This window comes from Misgurnus anguillicaudatus, chromosome 7 (genome assembly GCF_027580225.2).
Source record: "Misgurnus anguillicaudatus chromosome 7, ASM2758022v2, whole genome shotgun sequence".
NCBI lineage: Eukaryota > Metazoa > Chordata > Actinopteri > Cypriniformes > Cobitidae > Misgurnus > Misgurnus anguillicaudatus.
Window position 1 is genome coordinate 16,319,140 of NC_073343.2, and position 12,279 is coordinate 16,331,418.

At 38.4% G+C, this 12,279-nt stretch overlaps 1 protein-coding gene across 1 annotated transcript in view; it reads right to left on the minus strand.

Annotated features, from left to right (window-relative positions):
* Positions 1-12,279, minus strand: part of LOC141349226 (molybdenum cofactor biosynthesis protein 1-like) — a 178,251-nt gene that overhangs the window by 25,241 nt on the left and 140,731 nt on the right. The window contains exons 7-10 of the mRNA XM_073869476.1: positions 7,982-8,089; positions 5,867-5,977; positions 5,631-5,751; positions 5,223-5,285 (exon numbers count right to left, since the gene is read on the minus strand). Of these exons, the coding sequence (XP_073725577.1) occupies positions 5,230-5,285; positions 5,631-5,751; positions 5,867-5,977; positions 7,982-8,089 (396 nt within the window). The 3' untranslated portion in view covers positions 5,223-5,229. The remainder of the gene's footprint in view (positions 1-5,222; positions 5,286-5,630; positions 5,752-5,866; positions 5,978-7,981; positions 8,090-12,279) is intronic.

Genomic DNA, 12,279 nt, shown 5'->3' on the forward strand with positions numbered 1-12,279 from the left:
CTATTATTTCAGGAATATTTAAGCCTCTTGGCATGCTTAGATTAACTTCAAATTTGGCACACACATCAGAGTTGTCAACTGTTAAGTGTTGACAAACAGGTCAGACATAGGTGTGCCTCTTAAGTCGCTCACTAGCGCCCCCGTTTGTCCAAAATGTGAGGTTTCTTTTACCTACAGTCCCCAATTGGGTCAGTAACAACATAATAGTCCACCGATATTTACCCACTTGATGCACTTGCCCACCATGCATCGTTTTCTCGGAGGCACCGTGTAGCGGTAAAAATACGTGCGAGGGCCCGCCATCGCTGCTTGCAGCTATATTTTTTTTATTTTTTTTAATTTTTTTAAACACTTTTGGACATTTTGGGTGCCTTAACATACTCGAAAACTCTTGAAATTTGGCACAGACGTCAGAGTCGTCCGTCATTGCAGAAAACCAAAGGCTGGAACACGGGTGTGGCACGGGGGCTCTGTAGCGCCCCCTGTAATACAACAAAAAACATTGATGCACAGATCGGGCAAAAATGTACGCACATGTTTGAGAATTGGTATGCTTATAGATCTCATTAACCCGAACAACTTTCGCCCTCTAACATTTTAGCTCCGCCCAACAGGAAGTCTGCTATTTTGGATTGTTTAAAAATTGCATGCGGTGAACTTTTACATACTCCTGCGAGGGGATTCATGCCAATGACACCAAACGTGGTGATCATGATGTCGAGATATTGTACTTGCTAAATTGCGAAGGGATTTTTGATATCTCGAACGGTTCTGCCATGGCATGGCGACAAAGTTGTGGCGAAATCAGAGCAACAGGAAGTGTCTAATATCTAAGGCAAAAAATGTCTTATTGTGATGCCAAGCGGGGCATTTGTTAGTCTGAACATTCCGGTCGCATCAATGTGCCTATTGTAAGTCTCAGGTATAGCGCCACCACCAGGGGCCAGGAAGTGTGTCAGTCATGAACTTTTAAATACTTCTCCTAGGGAATTCATACGATTGACACCAAACGTGGTGAACATGATGCTGAGACATTGGACTTGCTAAATTGCCAAGGGATTTTTGATATCTCGAACGGTGTTGCCATGGCGAGGTGACAAATTTATGGCGAATTCAGAGAAACAGGAAGTGTCTAATATCTTAAGCAAAAAATGTCTTATAGGAATAAAACGCAGTGTGTATGTTCGGCCAAGGATTCCGATCGCATCGATGTGCCTATTGTGAGTCTCGGGTATAGCGCCACCAGCAGGCACCAGGAAGTGTGGCAGTCACAAAAGGTGGATTTTTGACAGTTGCATGTGGTGAACTTTTAAATACTCCTCCTAGGATTTTCATGCGATTAACACCAAAAGTGGTCAACATGATGCTGAGACATCGTAGATGATAAATTGCGAAGGGATTTTTGATATCTCGAACGCTGTTTCCATGGCAACACGTCAAACTTTACTTTCATTTTCAGGCATATTTAAGCTCTTGGCATGCACTTTGGGTGCCTTAACATACGCAAAAACTCTTGAAATTTGGCACAGACATCAGAGTCGTCCGTCATCGCAGAAAACCAAAGGCTGGAACACGGGCGTGGCACGGAGGCTCTGTAGCGCCCCCTGTAATGCAACAAAAAACATTGATGCACAGATCGGGAAAAAATTTACGCACAGGTACGAGAATTGGTACGCTTATAGATCTCATCGACCCGAACAACTTTCGCCCTCTAACATTTAAGCTCCGCCCAACAGGAAGTCGGCTATTTTGGATTGTTTAAAAAATGCATGCGGTGAACTTTTAAATACTCCTCCTAGAGGATTCATGTGAATGTCACCAAACGTGGTGATCTTTTAAATACTTCTCCTAGGGAATTCATACGATTGACACCAAACGTGGTGAACATGATGCTGAGACATTGGACTTGCTAAATTGCCAAGGGATTTTTGATATCTCGAACGGTGTTGCCATGGCGAGGTGACAAATTTATGGCGAATTCAGAGAAACAGGAAGTGTCTAATATCTTAAGCAAAAAATGTCTTATAGGAATAAAACGCAGTGTGTATGTTCGGCCAAGGATTCCGATCGCATCGATGTGCCTATTGTGAGTCTCGGGTATAGCGCCACCAGCAGGCACCAGGAAGTGTGGCAGTCACAAAAGGTGGATTTTTGACAGTTGCATGTGGTGAACTTTTAAATACTCCTCCTAGGATTTTCATGCGATTAACACCAAAAGTGGTCAACATGATGCTGAGACATCGTAGATGATAAATTGCGAAGGGATTTTTGATATCTCGAACGCTGTTTCCATGGCAACACGTCAAACTTTACTTTCATTTTCAGGCATATTTAAGCTCATGGCATGCACTTTGGGTGCCTTAACATACGCGAAAACTCTTGAAATTTGGCACAGACATCAGAGTCGTCCGTCATCGCAGAAAACCAAAGGCTGGAACACGGGCGTGGCACGGAGGCTCTGTAGCGCCCCCTGTAATGCAACAAAAAACATTGATGCACAGATCGGGAAAAAATTTACGCACAGGTACGAGAATTGGTACGCTTATAGATCTCATCGACCCGAACAACTTTCGCCCTCTAACATTTAAGCTCCGCCCAACAGGAAGTCGGCTATTTTGGATTGTTTAAAAAATGCATGCGGTGAACTTTTAAATACTCCTCCTAGAGGATTCATGTGAATGTCACCAAACGTGGTGATCATGATGTCGAGACATTGGACTTGCTAAATTGCGAAGGGATTTTTGATATCTCGAACGGTTCTGCCATGGCATGGCAACAAAGTTGTGGCGAAATCAGAGAAACAGGAAGTGTCTAATATCTAAGGCAAAAAATGTCTTATTGTAATGACACGCGGGCTGTTTGTTTGTCTGAAGATTCCGATCGCATTGATGTGCCTATTGTGACTCCCGGGTATAGCGCCACCAGCAGGCGCCAAGAAGTGTGTCAGTCACAAAGCTGGATTTTTTTGAAAGATCCATGCACTGTTCTTTTAAATACTCCTTCGAGGATTTTCATGCAATTGACACCAAAAGTGGTCACCATGATGCCGAGACATTGTAGAGGATAAATTGCGAAGGGATTTTTGATATCTCAAACGCTATTCATATGGCAACGCGTCAAACTTTACTTTCATTTTAAAGGCATATTTAAGCCTTTTAGTTGCATACAGTTAACTTTTAAATACTCCTAGGGTTTTCATGCGATTGACACAAGAAGTGGTCAACATGATGCCGAGACATTGTAGATGATCAATTGCGAAGGGATTTTTGATATCTCGAACACTGTTCCCATGGCAATGCATCAAACTTTACTTTCATTTTTACACATATTTAAGGCTGACAGTTACATGCTGTGAACCTTTAAATACTCCTTCTAGAATAATAATGCGATTGACACCAGAAGTGGTCAACATGATGCCGAGATATTGTAGATGATAAATTGCGAAGGGATTTTTGACATCTCAAAAGCTGTTCCCATGGCAACGTGTAAAACTTTACTTTAATTTCAGGCATGTTTAAGGCTCTTTGCGTGCTTAGTTGAACTTTAAATTTGGCACACACATCAGAGTTTTCGGCTGTTAAGTGTTGACAAAAAGGTCAGACATAGGTGTGTCTTTTAAGTGGCTCACTAGTGCCCCTGTTTGTCTAAAATGTGGAGTTTCTTTTACCTACAGTCCCCAAATGGCTCAGAAACAACATTAAATAGCCCACTGATATTTTACCCACTTGATGCCCTTGCCCACCGTGCATCGTTTTCTTGAACGCACCGTGTAGCGGTAAAAAAACGTGCGAGGGCCCGCCATTGCTGCTTGCAGCTATATTTATTATTATTTTCCGAAATGAATCGCATTTTTGAAGGCCTAACCATGCTCAAAAACTCATGAAATTTTGCACACGCGTCAGAAGTGGTGAAAATTTACATGTGGTATAGGCGTCAGAAGTGGGCATGTAGAAATGGCTCGATAGCGCCACCTGCAAAATTTCAAAAGAACAGCCCCCCCACTACGAAAAACTTACAGATACGAAATTTGGTAGGATCATCTAGCACCCCAAGACCTACAAAAAAGTCTCTTGGAGCTAAGCTCTAAACCCCACAGGAAGTCGACCATTTTGAATTTTCTCTGTCATTTTTTGACATTTCCAAGCGTCATACTTTAACAAACTCCTCCCAGAGATTTAATCCGATCATCATCATATTTGGTCGGTCTCATCTAAAGGCCTTTGCGATGGTAAATTGCGGAGCTTTTGACTTTTCGTTGGAGGGTGTGTCCGTGGCAGCCTGACAAATTTCAGCGTTTTCGCCATGAAACAGGAAGTTGTTATAACTCAGGCATTCAATGTCCAATCTGCCCCACACTTCACATGTTTGATAAGGGTCCAGCCCTGAACACATTTCAATGCCACCACTCAGATTCAGTCATAGCGCCACCTAGAGGCAGCAGGAAATGCCATGTTTTACGCTGTGATTTACTGCTCTTAGAGATTTAATCAAATCAACATCATATTTGGTCAGACTGAATTTAAGCCCTTTGCCGTGATAAATTGCGAAGATCTTGACTTTTCGTTGAAGGGCGTGTCCGTGGCAGCCTGGCAAAGTGTGATATTTCGCCATGAAACAGGAAGCTGTTGTAATTCAGGCATACATTATCCGATCAGCCCCCAACTTCACAAGTTTGACAAGGGTCCCGGCCTGAACACGTCAACATAACAACAATCAGGCACAGTCACAGCGCCACCTGCTGCACACAGGCGGTGTGGCACATTTTTTGTCCTTTGAATATCCACCTATATTTACCCACTTTAATTTATATCCCCCTGGTTCACTGCTTAACTAATGCCATAGGGTGGCGGTGCACATGCGTGCGAGGGCCCTTCCATCGCTGCTTGCAGCTTTAATTTGTATTTTGTTTCTTGAGTCACACATCACAAAGTTGTATTTTGTATGTCTAATAAATTATGTATCTGGTAATGTGTTAACTTTTAGGTCAAATTTTAGGCATCTCTACATCAAGAGGCTTCTACGTTCTTTTTTGGTTGTAGAGCCTATCCAGGATTAATATTTGGTTTAAATATAGAGTGCTATTTCAGATGTTTTGCAACTGAAAAATCTATTGAACATGTAATTAAGATTCTACCAGTGTATTTGCCTGCTATATGAGTGAATTAGGTTTAATATTTAATCCAGAGAACTGCAGAAGCAGAGAGTTAAATTGTTTTACGTACAGCCACATCACCCACCAATGAGGATCATCGGCCTGTTCTTCATCTGAGATATATTATTCATCCCTAAAGAAAAGGAGTGAGCATTATCATATACTTCCAACTTAAAGAAAAACTAAACAAAACAGGATTAGACGTAAGACCCGAGTAATTGTGACTAGTGAACTTGTATGGGTGTTACTAAATAGAAGGAGATCTACAAAATACATTGATAAAGAATCAGAAATAAATAAGAATTTAAAAAGTACAATTTTACAGCAGAACTTTTGCTTTTATTATTATGTCTAACAGATATGCAACACTGGAACACTGTCCCACATATTTTTGTCTCATTTAACTGAGATAAGTACTTTTAGGAGTTGAAAAAGTGTTAAAATGAGAACACAATGATATAATGAAGTTTGTGTGTACCAGCATGCTGTTTATTTTTCCTCCGCACTGCCGCCCCTATGATGTGCAAAAGTTCATCTTTAGATGCTCCAGAACGCAGACAATCCCTCAAGGATACCTCAGAGTTCCCAAACAAACACACCTACCGCAAACAGAAACATACAAATAAAACACAAATATACAGTAAAGAGACATTAAAACAAACCAACTTGACATTTGACCTTAAAGAACACCATACAAACTCTACATTCAGATACCTTCAGGTTTCCATCAGCCGTGATTCGTAGACGACTGCATGAGCCACAGAAATTGTCTGACATAGAGGTAATGAATCCCAGCTGGCCCTGAAATCCTGGTACTCTAAATGCCTATTATCATTTAGAGTAAAAAATGAACACACAAGGGTATATTAACTGACAACTGCACAGCAAAATCACCAGTGTTAAATCAACACTGCCGGTGTATATATAGGGACGACCAGGTCTGGTGTTACTTATTGATTTAACACCGCTAATTTTGCTGTGTGCTTTTAAATGTTTACAGTTTACAAAAATAAAATGTCAATTGTGATGTTCAACATCGTTGTCATCATGTTGTCCAAAACCCACATAACTTCCTTTCCTTTATCCCTAACTTTATCTTTATTCTGTTTATTCTGCTCTTTTACAATCAAAGCGGACATGGGACAGGGGCTGTCAAAATAACAAAATAAACATCATTAAAGTTTTCAAAACAACTTGTGTATATTTATAAACCTCTAAACTTCAATAGCAAAAGCCAAACAGTTCAAGTTGCTATTCATTTAAAACTCTTGCAGGATAGCCATAGTAAGCATGTTTATTTTATGAAAATAAAAGTAAAAAGTGAAGCTATTCATCCTTCAAGTAACTCCTGTGTTCTAACAGTAAAAATAAATTTCTGCAAATAAGTAAATAACAAAAATAGTTTAACTTTTATTTGTAGTAAATCGTAACCACAAATTTACTAAAATAACCATAGTTTTAAAATTATGGTTAAATTACTTGTAATCACCCACCAAATAAACATGGTAACTAACTACTTTTACTGTAATAAAGGTCATGTATTATAAAATATGATAAAATATGACATCTACACTGCCAATGCTAGCATTACTCTAAATTCTGCCATTTTTTTAACCTAATGCTGGGTAAATATTGGACAGAAGAACACATGTTGGGTTATATTTATCCAGAATTGGGTTAAAAATCCCAGCAGAATTTAAAGTGATTAAACATTGATTGAAATGAAGATACTATTTATACAAAACAAAATTCACTTTAAAGAAAGTCTTTCTACAAAACAAACGTGACTTTAGAGCACGACTTCTCAGGGCTATCAAAATATATCTGCTGTGTTAGGTAGGAAAAATATTGTAATGTTTTTGCATTCTCTCAGATTTAGTTAGGTAATTATATTGTATGTAATTCGGCGTCGTCTTTCATGAAATGAAGTGAAAGCATAATTACACCCATTATTCCTTTCGTGTTCACGTCTGATATATGCACGCTCCTCTGCACATGCTTCTCACAGCTCCGCTCTTCACAAGTACCCGCTTGCTCTTGTGCTCAGCAAAAAAGCGCGAACTCAAGTCATTTAAAAAAATAAGACTAAGATTGTTTGAGCTTGTCCTTTTTCTCTATCTTATTTAGTAACTTAAGAGAACGAATATATATTTGAGTGAGTTCCAATTTCCTCTTCATTTTAAGCATTTAGTAGCCTAATTTATTTGTAATAAACACTTTAATGGGCTATTTAAAAAGTTTTAGGTTTTTTGTGTTCATTTATATTTCCTGTCACTGTGTGCAGGCTTTTTTTGTATGTCAGCCCAATAACTTTCTTTTACTAAAAAGGCTTAATTAATGTCACGTTGCATTACGATTTAAAGCAGAATCAATAATGTCAAAAATGTGACGTGCAGTCAAGTTCGGGTGTGTGTGTGTGTGTGTGTGTGTATCCCGTTTAATTGAGTGCTCTGACCAATACGCTTGTGATTCGTGAATTTTTGAGTTTTATAGACTTCATATTCATATTAAAAAAGTGATGTACATATGCACATATATGATAAGGTACAGTGTAACATAAAAAGGTTTCTGGAAACCAAGTCCTGGATTCGGGACACCCATAGATTCAGGCCCACATCGACTTGATCCATGGCCACTCATATGTCACGTTCTGCATACAGCACTGGTGCCATTGTTTTTTCTTAAGATGCAGTATTGTTATTTTGTATGGTATGTTTGTTAAAACTACTTAAATGTCCTAATATAACTAAGACTTGGTCTGGATTAACCTAATCCCTCTCTGGGACACTGCCCCATAGAGTTTTAAAAATGTTTTTTGGCTTGGCTGACCTTGGATATGTCGGTTACTTCTCCAGGCACCAGCTCCAAATCGGGCCATTTCTGCTTTATACAGTCCAACATTTCCCGATAGCTCACCATCTTCTTGAAGTTCCATCGGTTACCATCAGAAATAGACCCATGTGTAAAGTTACTTAAACCTACAATAGTACAGTTTATTTTTCACCAAAAAATTTAAAGATTGTAGCTTGAACATTAAACATTTTAAATGTATGTGGAAATTTAAATCTTTTCAAAAATTTAAGGAGCTGGATCGGTTCTGTCATGAGGAATGAACAGGAAAAAAATCCACAATAGGATCACATGCATATGTTAAACACCAGCATCATGTGTCAGCCATAGACATATATACACAGATACCTTAACTCGACTGCTCCATAAAAGCGAGCCATAAATGGGGTATCTATGTACATGTATATATAAATTTATGGCTGTCATTTAAAGCATGTGTTGGCTGCTTTCGTTAACTCTCTTCCGCCATTGACAAGTTATCTTGTCACAGTTCAGAGAATTTTTTAAATAATGTCTTTACTGCCTTTCTGGGCCTTGAAAATTGTAGGTTGCATTGCTGTTTATGGGGGACTCAGAAAGTTTTTTTTTTAAAATATATCTTAATTTGAATTCCAAAGATGAACACAAGTCTTATGGGTGTGAAACAACATGAGAGTGAGTAAACATTTATTGTGGGTATGAGCTGATAGTATTTTCCAGAAAACTAAGAAATACAATTAAAAGTGGTGAATCTTTAACATACTCTGAAAATAACCTTCCCAACTTTGTCTGAAACACTAATTCATTTTAACCCTCTGGGGTCCGAGGGTGTTTTGAGTAACTCACAACATGGCTATTTTAGATAACATCTTCATGATTTCCTAACATTTCGGTTAGGAAAACTGTATCCTATGCTTTCACTTTACTTAAAGCCATCAATAATGCATTTATAGAGATTAATAACTGCATTATGACTAACAATAAGTAACTTATAACATGGTTATAACAATATAAATCAAATCAGTTATTTGAAATACTGTAAAAGTGAATCTGCATGTTTAAGTAAATAGTAACTATAATATAATGACATTACACTGATTTATAAGTAATAACTGATCAGTCATATACTTCCATGAGGGTATTTATAAAGGTGCAGACTGCATTGCTATATAGTGGATTATGTGCATGCACATTAAAATGCAAATGCATCACTTATAAGTTATAATAAAAATATTATAAATGTAACTATACTTGTAAGGGTTTTGTCTTGTGTTCAGTTTGGTTTATTGTTAAAGGGATACTTCACCGATTTAGCATTCAGCTTTGTATCTGTAGAAACCCGGCAGTATTACTGAATGACCATGTTTCCCTCCATCATTTCCCCCTGAGAGGAGAGATATCTGCATTTTGGTTCTGCAAAAAAGTCCTCCGATGATGCAAAAATCGTCATATTACATCATCGGAGGACTTTTTTGCAGAACCAAAATGCAGATATCTCTCCTCTCAGGGGAAAATGAGGGAGGGAAACATGGTCATTCAGTAATACTGCCGGGTTTCTACAGATACAAAGCTGAATGCTAAATCGGTGAAGTATCCCCTTAAGGTCTTTTATTTTGAAACTATGTCATGTCACACTTCACCATTCATTTCCTGTTTGTCAGTATAAAGCCGGTTCAATCTCATCATCTCACTAAGTATCGTTTAGTGTAACAGCTGCAATCCTAAGCGTTCATGGTCACTGTTTGTTTCCTGTTCATGGTTTGTTTTGTATTGTGGTTCATGGTTTTGACCCTTGCCTGTTTATTTGGATTACGGTTATGGATTACCCTTTTGGATGTGTTTAACCGCCTTCGTGGATTTTACTAATAAAACCTCCTGCATATGGATTCATCTCTCTCTCTCACTCGCTTTGTGTAAGCAGCACCTGCATTACAATACTGTTCTTATGGGGTATAGGTGTTTGTGTGTCTTTATACATACAGAGAGTGCAGAATTATTAGGCAAATTGTATTTTTGAGGATTACTTTTGTTTTTGTACAACTACAGTGCTCTCGGTCAATTCAAAATGTTAACAAACCCTCAAACCTAAACATTTAAGTAGTACAAGTGAAATTTTGGCTTTATTAAGAGAATATTTCTATGTACATCATTATTAGGCAACTATTAGTGTGCAGAATTATTAGGCAACTAAATGAAAAACAAAGATTTTATCATCTCACTTGTTTTTTTTTTCAACTGTTAAAGTGAGAATAATAAACAAACTCTACATTTACAAATAAACATTTAATAAAAAATAGAAAATAAAAAAATATATAGACTCACTGAACAATATAGCCACCCTTCTTTTCGATAACAAGCCTTCCATTCACGGATTCAGTCAGTTTCTTGATCTGGTCTGAACCAACATTTTGTGCAGACGCAACCACAGCCTCCCAGACACTGTTCAGAGAGGTGTACTGTTTACCTTCACTGTAAATGTCCTGCTTAAGAAGGGATCAAAAGGTCTCAATAGGGTTTAAGTCAGGTGAAGAAGGGGGCCATGGCATTGGTTTTTCATCTCTGGGGCCTTTGCTGGCCAGCCATGCAGTGGAGTGCTTGTGATGCATGTGATGGAGCGTTGTCTTACAAAATAATCAGTCTGCTTGAAAGATGCAAACTTTTTCCTGTGCCACTGCTTGAAGAAAGTGTCTTCTACATTACAGGCAGGCAGGCACAGACAGGTATTATTAAACATGAGCTTGTTGGACCTTTTTGGGTTGAAAATGGAAATAAAAAACAACTCTCAGACCTACTGCCAATTTTTAGAAGACACTTTCCTCAAGCAGCGGCACAGGAAAAAATCTGCATCTTTCAAGACTTTTTTATGCAAGACAACGCTTCAGCACATGCATCAAAGTACTCAACTGAGTGGCTGGCCAGTAAAGGCCTTAAAGGTGAAAAACTAATGACACCTGAAAAGGCCCCTTCTTCACCTGACTTAAATCCTGTTGAGACCTTTTGGACCCCTTCTTGGGCAGGACATTTGCAGTGAGGGTGGACGGTGCACCTCTCTGGGCAGTGTCTGGGGGGCTGTGGTTGTGGCTGCACGGGGTGTTGGTTCAGACTAGATCGGGAGGCTGGCTGAGTCCGTGAATGGAGGGCTTGTGGCTGTTATCGAAAAGAAGGGTGGCTATATTGGTCACTGAGTCTATATATATATATTTTTTTAATCGTTTTATTTTATTTTTTGTAAATGTAGAGTTTGTTTATTATTCTCACTTTAACAGGTGGAAAAAAAACAAGTGAGATGGTGAAATCTTTGTTTTTCATTGAGTTGCCTAATAATTCTGCACACTAATAGTTGCCTAATAAGGATGTACATAGAAATATTCTCTTAAGAAAGCCAAAATTTCACTTTTACTACTTAAATGTTCAGGTTTGAGGGTTTGTTAACATTTTGAATTGACCAAGAGCACTGTAGTTGTACAATAACAAAAGTAATCCTCAAAAATACAACTTGCCTAATAATTCTGCACTCCCTGTATATGTATAGTAATATCTGCCTATAAATAATTATAAAGGGGGTTATTATTCATTATAAGCGTGGGCTTCATAGAAAGTGTTACCCATTTTTTTTTATAATTTACTAAATATTTAGTATAACGGTGCTGGTCATATAATTAGAATATCATCAAAAAGTTGATGTATTTCACTAATTCCATTCAAAAAGTGAAACTTGTATATTATATTCATTCTTTACACACAGACTGATATATTTCAAATGTTTATTTCTTTTCATTTTGATGATTATAACTGACAACTAAGGAAATCCCAAATTCAGTATCTCAGAAAATCAAAATAATACTTAAGACAAATACAAAGAAAGGATTTCTTTAAAATTTGAAACTGAAAAGTATGAATTTGAAAAGTATGAGCATGTATTGTCACGGTAGGAAATCCTCTGTTTCCTCCGTGTCATGTGTGTGTGTGTTTGTTTGGTCACTCACCTCTGCCATGTGCTCGTTTGATTAAGTGTTGTCACCTGTGTATGATTGCCTCGCTCCAGCTGGTCCTCATTACCCATCTGCTACATATACTCACTCAGTTCTCTTCCTGTTGTCAGATCCTCATTCATGTTCCAGCCACACAGTTTGGATTATCGTCTCCCGTGTTCGTGTATTTGGATTAGTGTTTCGTGTTGTCGTCTTCGTGTGAGTGTTCCGGTCCGTTCCTGGTTTCATCCATTGGCCATCTTCACACTCACCACCGACTTCACCAACCAACACTTCTCACGCCACCGTAGACCTTCGATCACCATT